General features: G+C 33.8%; 1 protein-coding gene across 3 annotated transcripts in view; it reads left to right on the top strand.

Annotated features, from left to right (window-relative positions):
- Positions 1-13,377, top strand: part of Fstl5 (follistatin-like 5) — a 790,918-nt gene that overhangs the window by 581,319 nt on the left and 196,222 nt on the right. For all 3 annotated transcript variants that reach the window (XM_013031832.1, XM_013031833.1, XM_013031834.1), the window contains exon 7: positions 2,692-2,812. In XM_013031832.1, coding sequence (XP_012887286.1) covers positions 2,692-2,812 — 121 coding nt within the window. The remainder of the gene's footprint in view (positions 1-2,691; positions 2,813-13,377) is intronic.

Raw genomic sequence — 13,377 nt, 5'->3', positions numbered from 1 at the left:
GGTTATGAAAATGAAAAATAAATGACAACAGAGGATAAAACAAAGGTTGGGGGGCAAATGAAATAAAAATAAATAACTCCATACAGTACATTAAAAACAACAATAACAACAAAAATATCTTGTTTCCATATTTGGACTTTTTTTCAATTAGCATCATTTTATATGGCCTTATATACATAGTTACTGAGCTATTGTGATCCTCTGGTAGGACTGTCCTAGACAGACTGTCCTAGAAACCATGGAACCTATGTTTCTTTGAGTCTGATTTACTTCACTTAATATGATTTTTTTCCAACTTTTCCATTTCCTTATGAGTGGGGCTATGTAATTCTTTTTGATGGAAGCAAAAATTCCATTGTGCATATATACCACAGTTTCTTCAACAATTCATATACTGAAGGGCATCTGGGTTGGTTCCATATCTTAGCTATGGTAAATAATGCTGCGATGAACACAGTTGTGTTGGTAGCATTACTGTGGCCTTGTTTGTGTTCATTTGGGTAAATGCCTAGGAATTGGATTGCTGAATCATAGGGTCATTCCATGTTTAGTCTTTTGAAGAGCATCCATAATGCTTTCTAGAGTGGTTCAGCCAGTTTACATTCCCACCAATAGTGTAGTAGCATTCCCTTTTGCCCACAGCGCCAACAGCATCTACTATTATTTGTTTTCTCGATAATGGCCTTTCTAACTGGGGAAGGTTAGAATCTCAATGTGGTTTTGACGAGTTCTTATTAGGTGTTTAAGTTTTGAGCTCTAATATATTTTTGATATGAGGCCCTTGTCTATTGTATAGCTAGTGAAGAACTCCCATTCTGTGGGCTTTCCATTTATCTTGCTAGCTATGATCTTTGCCATGAAAAAGCTCTCTAGTTTAAAAAAATCCCATGTATCCATTCTTTCTTTGATTTGTTGTATTTTTGAATCTTTATTTAGAAAGTTTCAACCCATGCCAAGTAGTGCTAGTGTATCCCCTATCCCTTCCTGTAATATTTCCAAGATATCTGCTCTTACCTCCAAGTATTTGAGTCATTTGGAGTTGATTCTGGTGTAGTGTAACATATATGGATGTAACTTCAGTTTTCTACATGTGCATAGCCAATTCTGCCAACAACATTTTTTGAAGAGGCTGTCTTTCTTCCATCTTATAATTTTGGCTTCCTTATCAAACATTAGGTGACAATAGGTTTTTGGGATCATGACTGGGTCTTCCATCCTATACCATTGGTCCTCAGGCCTGTTAATGTGTAAAAACGAAGCTGATTTTTAACTATAGCTTTGTAATAGAGTTTGAAGTTTTCTATTGATATACTTATGGCACCGTTTTGCCTGCTAAGGATTGTTTTTGCTATTCGGGGTATTTTATTATTAATCATTATTAATTATTGGATTGTTTCTTCTATGTCATTAAAGAATGTTGTTGGGATATCGATGAGTATTGCTTAGAATTTGTAGTACCTTTGGGCAGTATTGCAATTTCACGATGTTATTCTTCCCAATCTAGGAACATAGGAGATAGTTCGATTTTCTTAAATTTGCTTTTATTTCCTAAGTTTTTTTTTTTTTGTCGATTGTGGGACTTGAACTGTGGGCCTGGACACTGTCCCTGAGCGATTCAGCTCAAGGCTAGCTCTCTACCACTTGAGCCACAGAGACACTTCCTTTTTTTAAGTTTTTAATTTTTTCTCCATAGACTTTTCATCATAGACATCCTTCACCGCTTTGGTTAACTTAATTCCTAGGTATTTTATTTTGTTTGAGGCTATTTACAAAAGGTGTTGTTTTTCTGATTTCAGCCACCCTCTTCTTATTGTTGACATAAAGACACACTACTGATTTTTGTGCATTAATTTTATACCCTGCTACTTTGCCAAAGTTTTGGATCAGCTCAAGTAATTTGGGAGAGGAGTCGATTGGTTCTTTGAATACAGGATCATGTAATCTGCAAAGAAGGAGAGTTTTACTTCTTTCCCAATTTGGATCCCTTTTATGTTTGTTCTTGTCTTATTACTCTGTCTAGGAATTCAATACTATATTGAAGTTTGGTGAAGAAGAAATGGTTTTAACTTTTCAACATGAAATATAATGCTAGCTGTAGGTTTGTCATATATAGCCTTTATTATATTGAGGAATATTCCTTGGATTCTTTAGTTTCTCCAGAGCTTTCATCATAAAGGAGTGTTATCTCCTGTCAAATGTTTACCCATCTATTAAGATGATTATGTGCTTTTTATCCTTGCTCCTAATGATGTGTTGAATTATGTTAACTGACATGTATATTGGACCAGCTTTTCATCCCAGGAATGGATCCTGTGTGATCATAGTGTATGAATTTTTTGATTAGTTGTTGCAGTTGGTTGACCAAAATTTTATTGAGAAGCTTTGCATCAATGTTCATTAAAGAAACAGATGTATGTTTCTCTTTCTTTGATGGGTCCTTATCTGGTTTTGGGATGAGGGTTATGCTGGCCTCATAGAACCAGTTTGGTAGTGATCTTTTGCAAGCCATTGTGCATGACCTTTAGATCATATTTTTTAAACATAATATACCTTAAGAAAATGATAAAATGAGCTCCTCCATATGTTAAGTGATTATTTTGACACAATTTTAATGTGTTATATAGTTTTCTAAAAGTAAATTATCAAAATGCAAATATATTGCTGTACTGAATTTTATAATATTTTGTACAGGACTTTGGAGATGATGGATCTTTGTATATTACAAAAGTTACTACTACTCACATGGGCAATTACACCTGCTATGCAGATGGGTATGAACACATCTACCAGACTCACATCTTCCAAGTGAATGGTAAGACTTGTGGTAATATAATCAGTTTTGCTTCATTTCATAAACAGAATATATCACAACTAATGGGTAAGGGGAGACTTTAGTAGGTTTTTTTTATTGTTTCAACTTTAGCAAGTCTCTCATTTTTTCAGTTTTGGATTTACTATTAATGTAACAGCTTTTAAATTTAAAAAGCACTCAGGTGAATGCACATTTAACTTAATTATTTTATTGTAAAACATTACAGAATATCTCATTTTTCATTAAAAAAACTAAAAACTAGAACATTTAGCTCTTTTGGTTTAGTATGTAAAAAATTAGCCAAAGACACATTTTAGAAGCTCAAAAATTTTACAGCTGAAAATTTTAGTCAGGTAATGTTTTTGGAAATTCTCATTCATATGTAGCAAATTTTATTCCAATTATGGTGATGTCAGATCCTGGTAATGGTGACATCGGAGACTAGTGATACTGACAGAGTCACCAATATCATTCCTGTGATCAGAGCTTCATTTGGTCACATTTTATTAACTTGAATTGATGTGACATTGTATATATGATTTACTAATCATTACTGATGTGTTCCCATAGTTAATCTTGTTTTTCTACTCATCTTTTAAAAAAAGCAAAAATCTATATGAGAGCAGCAGGATGGTCAGTGTGACTGGCAGGCACGAGCTCGTTCTGAGTTATTAGAGATAGTCAGGAATCACATCCTTTGGAGCTTTCTGTACCTGGTTAGATATCTTCATTTCTATTGTCATTGTAATGGGAAGCTGTAAAAATATTAAATAAATGGCTATTTGAGGTGATAGGTGGGGTAAGAAGAGATGGCGAAGAATTAAAAAAGAGTGACCGTGATTGTGATTCATTGTACTCATAAATTGATATGTTGAATTAAACTAATTAAATATACAACTAATTAAATATAATAATAAAAATAATAAAAAATAAAAAATGATGTAATCTGCTAACCAAACAAAAAATTGTTCCTAAAGGTGAATCTCCATTTTAATAAAATTAGGAGACAGATAATTTTGAGTTGAGGATGTTTGGTGTAGTTGCAAGAGGAAATTTTCTACATTGCTGAATGCTTTTCAGTAAAATACAGAGTTGCTGTTAGTGCATGGTCTGAGTAGACAAAATGAAGAAATAAGTATCTTTCAGAGCTAGGACACTTGGTAGACAAAACTTTGGATCCTTGTATTTTCTGTTCTTCTGTTGCACTTGACTTTGAACAGTCAACAGAAAATATGTTTGATGTTTGATTTTTGTATGATAAAACAGCACATAGGAAAGAGATAGGAGTAAGTCAAGCAGGTTTACAAGAAAATCATTACAGTGATGGTCCACATGCTAAATAACTAAGGACACATTCATGATTGTGATAAGAAGAGAAAAAATGTCTAAGGTTTACATGTTGGCCAAATATTACTATTATGAGGTGCTCAAAGAAAGTATTCAATAATTTTGATAAATGTGTTTTCTCGAACATCTGTCAATTTGTGTTTGAATAAGAAATACTTTCAAGTTGTAATCCTAGCTACTTAAGAGGGGAAGTCCTAAAGACTGTTGTTAGAAGCTAGCTCTACCAGAAAGTCTATGAAACTCCATTTCCAATTAACCAACCATAAGCTGGTCTGGAAGTGTAGCATCAGTGGAAGAGCACATGCCTAGTAAGCAAGCAAATGTGAGGTCCTAAGATCAACCTAAGGTACCATTTCTTTTTCTTTTTTTCTTTTGTGCCAATACGGGAACCTGAACTCAGGGCCTCATTTATTCATTTGCCTTTTTAAATTCAAAGATGAAACTCTCCCACTTAATCCACTTTTCCACTTCTGGCTTTTGGCTAGTTAATTGTAAATAATATTTTTTTTACCAATTTTTCTACCAAGGCTGAATATAAATCTTGGCCTCAAATCTCTGCTTCATGAGTAGCTAGGGCCAAAGGTATGAGCCACCAGTGCCTAACTCTACTCTCATATTTTAACTGGTCAATGAATACCTCACCAAAACTTCTTATGTATTTATGCAGTCCAGCTGTACTTTTAAATTCAATTTTCCAATTCTGGTCTTAGCGTAAAGGAGAAATAAGGTATACAACAACCCTGATTCATCAAGTTCAACTACCATAGATCAAATACTTGTTCTACTGCTCTGTACTTAGAAACAGAAGACAATAAGAATGGTTTCTCCCACAGAGACACAAACTAATGGGATCTGAAAGAAGACAAGGTTTGATTTCCTTACACAAAAAAGTCCTGATAATGTGGCCCAGGCTGGATAAATAAATGTCATCTGTGCCATAAAATTCTCCTGGTCCTCTTCTCACTGGCATGGGAATTCTGCATAAATTTTTCAGTAAGGAAAAGGGAAGAGGTAGTAAGAGAAAAGGTCACTGAACATAGGAGGAAGCATTTTTAAAAGATTCTTAGTCAAAACATCAATAATCATTGTGGTTAACCCTCCCTAAACAGAAAATGGTTGAAAAATGTGTCTGTGGTCTGTGTACATTGCCAAACACAACCCTAAAATATTCAATCAATAAAAAAAAGACAGAAATGAGTATTGTGTGGGCAAAAGGCCATTGTTGCTACATTTTGCAAAACAGTAATATATCACTAACTCCTTATAATAAAATTACTACCAATGGTAGAATTATTTAGAAAATGGCAACCTTGATTAGTTTTCTATAATGTTTTTATTTTTTAGTATTACCTTCCTCTTTTTTAAAAAAATTGACATCATAGCTTTATGTTTGAATATGTACAATAAATAAGATTTTGCTACTGTTTCAAGTCAATAAGCAAAGAACAGCTGAGATTGAAGAAAGACTTGGAAAATGAAATAAATATGTGACAGAATGCAACCTATATAACACCTCTATAGACCCCCCAAAATCTCTAAAACTATTGTAACTCTTTCCTCTATTCTCTTTCCAAACAAAGCTAAAGAAACCCTAAGGCTTGGTTCCAGTGGCTTACACATGTAATCCTAGCTATATAGGAGACTGCTGAGATCTGAGGACCATGGTTAGAAACCAGACTGGGCAAGAATGTCTGTGAGATCCTTATCTCCAATTAGTCAGAAATAAAGACAGAAATGGAACTGTGGCTTGAGAACAAAAGCTCAGGGACAGCACCCAGACCCTCAGTGCAAGTCCCAGGACCAACCAGAGAGAGAGAGAGAGAGAGACAGACAGACAAACAGACCCAATCAAACTAAATCTTCATGTAAAAGATTATCTTGACATTTGGTCTATTGATCTATTACTACTTGAAATGAAAGAAGTCATTCATTGTTATAAGAAACTCTGAAAATATTTCGAATGGAATTTGTGAGCATTTTTGAAATGCAAATTTTATTTAAACACATAGAGTACAAACCACGTCAAAGTCTATCAGTATCCATGGTTTTTTTCTAGCAATGCAAAATTAGATTCCAGAAACAAGAGAGTGCCTCTTCATCCTTATTTGAAGAAACATTATGTATATATCAAAAGCGCTTGATTCTATCAGTGGAATTCATTTCATCTTCTTCTTACATAAAGTAAATTGTCTTTAGATATTAAGCTTATGATATAGAATGTTAGAAAAATGTTAAAGTCATTCAGTGCAGATGCTACTTTATAGCCAGAAAGCTTATCCATATTCACAGTAGACCCATATGAATGCTGTATTGCTCTCATTCAAAGACACTTAATTGTCCTGGGAAATTCGGGTAGATTCCTCTTTCTATTCCTGTCAAACTTCTTATGGAAATAGCTTCTTTTGTTGGATGTCAATACGCCCATTTTTCCCTTTTATAAAAGGAGATGTAATTCTTCAAACACAATGTACGCTTCAAAGAGTAGATTTCTGTTAGAAATGCATCACTTTTATCATCTTTATTAGAAATGGTTTAGAGGAGGTGTCTGAGTGAGGAGAGCAAAGGGATTTTTTTCTGTTTTGCAGCATAGACTTGGAACATCCCCACCCTCATCCATCCCAGGCAGCAAGAGACCCTCTGTGCTGGCACAGCCTTATTTGTAAACTTTGTGCATGGTCCAGCTGAGAAGGAAAATGAAACCTTTCACTTGACAGTGAGATCTAGGACAAAAGAAATTAGACACCTTCTTCCTCCTATACTTTTCTCCTGCCTCTGTGAGTCAGTAAAAGACAGGAGAGACACTTGGATGGAGACCCTAGGTTAGTATTTTCAGAAGTTCCAAACAAAGGAACCATTGTAACTCAAGTGTAAATTCTCAGAGTTTCCCACACCATCAACTGGATTAGAGACTACAAGCATTGATTAGAGCAGTGTGTTTGTGTTTGTGGGTTGTGTGTGTGTGTGTGTCTGTGTGTGTGTGTGTGTGGGAGAGAGAGAGAGAGAGAGAGAGAGAGAGAGTTTTAAACTCAGAGATTCACATTTGCTAGCCAGGTTCTCTACTGCATGAAGCAATGACTGTAACCCATCATATTTAGGTTAAAATTGTAATAACATCTTTCTTTTTGCCTAAAAATGACTGGGGATGTGATCTTATTTAACCTTCCTACTATCACTAAAAGGCATATGCAAACATGCTAACAACCTTTTCTGTTAAGGTAGTGGGGCAAACTTTTGGCTGGCTTGGGCTGGAACTGAGATCCTTTGGATCTCTGCCTCTTGAGTAGCTATGATTATAGGTAAGAGCCCACATATGCAGCTGTTGATTCAGATAGGAGTTTGTGAATATTTTCTCCAGGCTAGCCTGTAACTAACTGAATCTTACCTTTTTCTGTAGCTATGATGAGATGAGATGGGAGCCACTAGTGCCTGTCACAACTATTGTTTTAACAATTCTTCCTGAAAATTCTGATAATAAAGTACAAGAACTACCATTGGGGCAAATTACTTATATGAAAATAACAAGTTCAAATGCATTTGTTTGATATTCTCCAGATTTTTTATTTATTTTTGGCTTATGGTGTTGTAGGGGAATGGCTGTTCCTTAGTGAAGCATATTGTATTGCCATGTAGAGTGCCACTTTTCCATCTTAAGACTGTTCAAGACAATATTAAGACTCTCTTCCCGGGTCCACTTCCATGTGATACACAGCACAGTCTCTGCTGTGATTCCTGCCTTTCTACCTGCCATTTTTCCTAAAAACTTAGCTATTTTCAAATAGAAAAGATGTGTGAGAGATTCAACATTTTAAGTACAAGTCCTAAGCCAATGAGGGATTAGGTCATGAAATGGCAGTGTTGAGGAGGCTCTAGATTATTCAGAAGGATGCATTGGAATTGAATCCTAACTGGCCATCTTACAGCATGCTCAGGAGTATCATAAATGCACACTCTTTTTCCATTGTCATGGTTGTTATTATCTCTTTCTCCATCTCCTTTCTTCCTGGTTATCTTGTATCTTCCCAATCATCCACTGAGATTTAAGTCCTTTCCTCTGAGATATGCTTGGGACATTCACTTTTAGGAAATCATTGTCCTTTATTACCTACTGTAGCTTTCCTGTAACTCCTCTCAGGAGCTACTGGCAAGCACTGAATGTCACTTTCTAGATTTTGAAATATGATAGAGTACATTAATATAATAGCAAGTCCTGAAAATTTCTCTCATACATTATTTCACATGCTAGATTTCACTGTCCATTATTGCTATTTAGAAATTCTATAATTAGATTAAATCATGATATCAAGATACTCTAATTTTGTAATAGTAACAATCCCAAACAGAGCTCTTGTTCCAAAGAAAATTAGAAAGTTATTCTGAACAAAATAAGATTGACCTTGCCCTGCAATTTGATTCAGTTACCTTGAATAATGTGCAGAAGACTTTGCATAAACTTTATAGTTACAGAATAAGAGAAAGTGACACATTAATGCATTTACTCAAACACACCAGTAAAGTTTCAGAGAGGTGCGATATAGCCATTCAGGTACTTCAGGTCATATATATAGCAGTCTTAGCTTTCTTTTTGGTGGAACTGAGAGGTCATACAGGTTTATCTACTCATTGGAAGAGTTACCTTCCATGAAGAGAATTTTGAGTCAAACACAATTGCTAATATTAGATGGATATTTAAATTGTAAATATAGTAATTGATCATCTTGCCTCTGGTTCTGAGATGCCTATTTCTCCACGATTAATGTTCTGTTCAGCCTCAGTCAAAAAGTATAGGATCTTCCATTTGCTATGACTTCTTCATAGATATTTAGTCACACAAGAATGCAGCAAAAATGTCCAAAATGTACTATGTATGTATTTAATTTATAATTACCTGAGGGAAATGACATAAGATTAAATTTATAAATGACTTACTCTAAAATAAATAATATGCAAATTAAAATATTATACTGTGTAAGTTAAAGTCTAAAGAAAACTCAGAAGTTTAAATCACAAGTTAAATACAAAGAATGGAGCTCCTCCCTAATTCCTACATTTAGTCCCTTCAGTAGGAAATGTACTTGGGGATGCCCTCAACATCTTTGCTCAGTCATACTTGGGTTATGTAGGCATCTTGCTTTTGGTTGCAAGTTGTTATATCTGTTCTTTTATTTATGGTCTTTATGTAGTTCCTTCTGCTGGATTGCATACATTTCATTACTGTATTTTATCTTTCCTTCTTATTCTTTGGAGAAAGGGTATGGATACAGAAGCCAAATTGTCCTGGAACTTAGAATGATCATGCCTCATCCTACCAAGTATTGAAACTACATGCATACACCAGATTCATGCATAAGATGAGGATTTAGGATTCTACTTTATCTATACTATTGAGTTTAGCTATATTCACAATACCTTTTGTTTAGTTAGGTATAGCTATAAACTACAGTTGCAAGTAATTTTCAAGTAATATTCTACTTCAGTAATAAGGTAAGAATCTAAAAACGTATTTCATCACTCTTCTCCATTCCTTACAATAACATTGTCAAATATTTATTTCTACATATGATATAAAACAAATAACATTATTTTATTTTTTCTTTAAATTGATTCATAATTCTTCATGTAAACCTGAATTCTGAATTTTTTACACCACCACAAACATTTCTAAAGGATTTAAAGCTCAACTCAGCTTCTGATGTATTTTCTCAACCATTGTTTGCCTAGAGACATTTTTATTTTCTCTTATGACAAATAGTTTTGTAGGATATTGACTCTCAGGTAAACACTTTCGTTTTTTTCTTGTTTATGTTTTTTGTTTGATTTGTTTTCTTGTTTTTTGTTTGCCTGGTTTCTAGAGGAAATTCTGCTAATATTTCTAGATTTCTTTTTCAACTTATTTTCTTTTTCATTTTTTGGCATATTTTAAGATTTTTTCTTTACAGTGGGTTCAAAAAACTTAATTAGGTAATAATTTGGCTTTTTTTCTTGGGTTTCCTTTGTCTTCTTGAAACTATCTCTTGGATTTGAGGTCCATATTTGCTAACCAATTTGGTGGAAAATAACTATTTTGCTTTTCAAATAGGTTTTCTTTATTTTCTCAGTTTGGCTTCCAACTACACTGATGTATGACAGCTTGGTATCTCCCATAAACCAATTAGATCTGATCTTATTTATTTATTTATTTTCTTTTTAAAATCATAACTATAGTTTCCATTGTTCTAAATTAAAGATCATAATGATGTTTTTCTGCATGCTAGTCTGATAATAAGTTCAATTGGAGGTCTTTGTTCTAATTATTTTCAGATTTCTAAATATTGATGTTCCATTTTTAAGCTAATTTTGATTTCTCCAGCCATTTGTATTTGTTTAAGTAATTCAAGCTATTCATAATACCTATTTTAAAGGTTTTTTTTACAATAATCCTAACAACTCAAGAGACTGAGATCCAAAGGATCACAGTTCAAAGCTATATAGATCAGAAAACTTTACAAGATTCCATCTCTAAAGTAACCAGCAAAAAGCAGAGCTGGTGGTATGGCTCAAGTGACAACATCAATCCTATTAAGAAAGCTGAGTAACTGCAAGGCCCAGAGTTCAAACCCCAGTACTGCCAAATTTTTAAACAATCGTTGCTTGATAATTTTATAATCTCTAGGGACTTTTTTCCTATTGTTTTTTATTCTTGTAAAATGAGTTATGTTTTCTACTCTTTCTCATATCTATATTTTATGATTAATTAAATAATCTTTCTTTTGGTGGAGAGTCATTTGTAGATCTCTGAAATTTAAAGCTCTCATCAGGACTCACATAAACAGCTCCAAGTGCTTTGCTACACAGCAGAGGATGTTGCTAAGAGGTTTTGAAAGATCTTTTACAGTTAGATAGCCCAGCAAGACCCCTACATGATGGAATTTAAGTATTTATTTGGGACCCTTCTACATCAGGCTGTTACTAATAAAGCAATAACCTATACTCTGTGTTTGCAGTACTAATAAAGATCAGTTGATAGTGCATTAGTAAGACAAGGGGGAAAGAAAAACACTCTGCATTCAGAACATAGTAAAATCCACTATTGATACCTAAAAGAGCCCTGCTATTAAAAGATACCTGAAAAAGCTATACTACATCTGTGTAATTCTAAGTCAGGCCAAGCCAGGCTGTACACAGAGTGACCTGGCTTTGTTAGATAGCTCTGCCTTTATAGGCACTACTCCTTGGTGGAAAAGCAACACCCTGGGACCAAATTTAATTAGCCCATATTTACTAAGGCCTAAAAAACCCTTGATAAGGTGGCAGATATAGAACTTAACTTCAATGTCCAAATGCTTATCCCTAAGGATGTACCATATTAAGTAACTGCCTAGAACCAGTTCAAAATTTACCTATGATGGTCACACATTTCTTTTCACCAGCTTCTCAAAGCTTTCCTTCTCTAGATCTCCATTCTCTAAATTCTGACCTGAGAAAAAATTAAGAGAAAAATGCTATAAGATTAGATAAAAGAAAAATATTATCTGTATTATAGACAAAGATGCTTAGAGGCACACAGAACAGGTCCATAACTGGTTCCTGTTTTAAGAACAATAGAATGGAATATATTGTCTTACCAAGTCAACCCAGATACTGAGTCTTCTTTAAGTATGTTGATATTTAAATATTTATATTTTTCTATAATATAATCTGATTATATCTACAGGAAATTATTTAAATTAGCAAGGCAAGATTTTCTGGGCCATATATTGCAATCCAGGGAGCATTCCATGGCTATTTGTGCTTATTTTTGTGGGTATAGTGCTGAGAAATGTTGCAAAGCACCCAAGAGGGAGCCAGTACTTAACAGTTTGATGACTAATTAATGTAATGATACTTGTACAACAAGAGAGTCAAAAAAAGGTTAATGTGATAATGAGGCTTATTTGATCTTAAAGATTTAACATTGGGCCATTCTCTACAGAGCCTAATTAGATTGTAAGCACCTACTGCAATGTGAATGTATACTTGCTAATCCTTATTTTAAAAATAAACTTTACTTCATTTAAATAAATTAATTTTTCTAACAACTTTCCTTGTGTTTTGTGAAAAATGGTAATAACAGCTTAGATTTTTTCATTTAATATTAATTTAATATTCATTTTTCTGTATTCTTTCTGCCTATATTATCTGTAAACTTGACCAAATAGGAAGTTTTAGATGTTGATTTAATAATGAAACAGAACTCCGTTTGTAGGTTAGGGCTGCCATTAAGTGCCCTAGGAAAATGGATAGTTTGATATTGCGTGTAGGGAAGTTTTCAGCTCACTAAAGTAATAAATATCATTTGACATTTTATTATTCTCATTGAAATACAATTATTTAATTATTAAAATTCACTCTCATCAATTTTTACTTCTTACTCTACATGAAACTTCAGAAATCCAAGAATTTTTCATTGCAGCTAACTTTTATAAAACATTAATTCTTAAAACCAATGCATGAGAATAAATACATAAGAAAATGATCTTCTCATCTTTTCTTGCCTAAATTTAAGAATTTCTCTTTCATCTAAATTGAAGATGCCAATGAACAGTGCAGCCAACTGGATCTCTTCCATATCAGACATCCTCTGCTACTGCGTGCTTTCCTTATTGAGTAGTTAATTAGCAGTTTATATCACCTTTCCTTTAGAATTTTTAATATATATGTAGATTTGTAATTAGATATCAGAAGTACAATGACCTTCCCTATCTCATAAATTCTTAGTTTTTCTTAGAGGTTAATTTTGTATTTTACAGAGAGTAACCATTGCATTGTTAATTAAAATGGAAGCATTATTGAGCATGGTAAATAATAAAATAGCTTGTGAAACAATAGAAGGTGACCATCTTAGATATCTATGATATTTGTGTTTCTGTGAGGATGAGCTCAATACTCAGACAAATCTTACATGTGATTAGATCATCAATCAAACTTTCCAGTGACTTAAGCAAATATATAGCTCCTACCCCAGAAGGTATTTGAAATCTGAGGAGACAAATAATTTTTTTTAAATCATGTACAATTTACAAGAAAGCTGTCTCAAATATACCAAGAACACATTCCTAGCTTACTTAAAATTCCTACAAACAACAGTGCAGCTCATATACATGAATCATTACAGATGAAAGTTGTACAGAGAAATGTGGTCTACGACTGGGAAGGTGGCTCAGTGGTAGAGCGCTTGCCTTGCATGCTCGAGGCCCTGGGTT

The sequence above is a fragment of the Dipodomys ordii genome, unplaced genomic scaffold, assembly GCF_000151885.1.
Source record: "Dipodomys ordii isolate 6190 unplaced genomic scaffold, Dord_2.0 Scaffold145, whole genome shotgun sequence".
Classification (NCBI taxonomy): domain Eukaryota; kingdom Metazoa; phylum Chordata; class Mammalia; order Rodentia; family Heteromyidae; genus Dipodomys; species Dipodomys ordii.
This window is presented reverse-complemented; position numbering and strand designations above follow the sequence as displayed.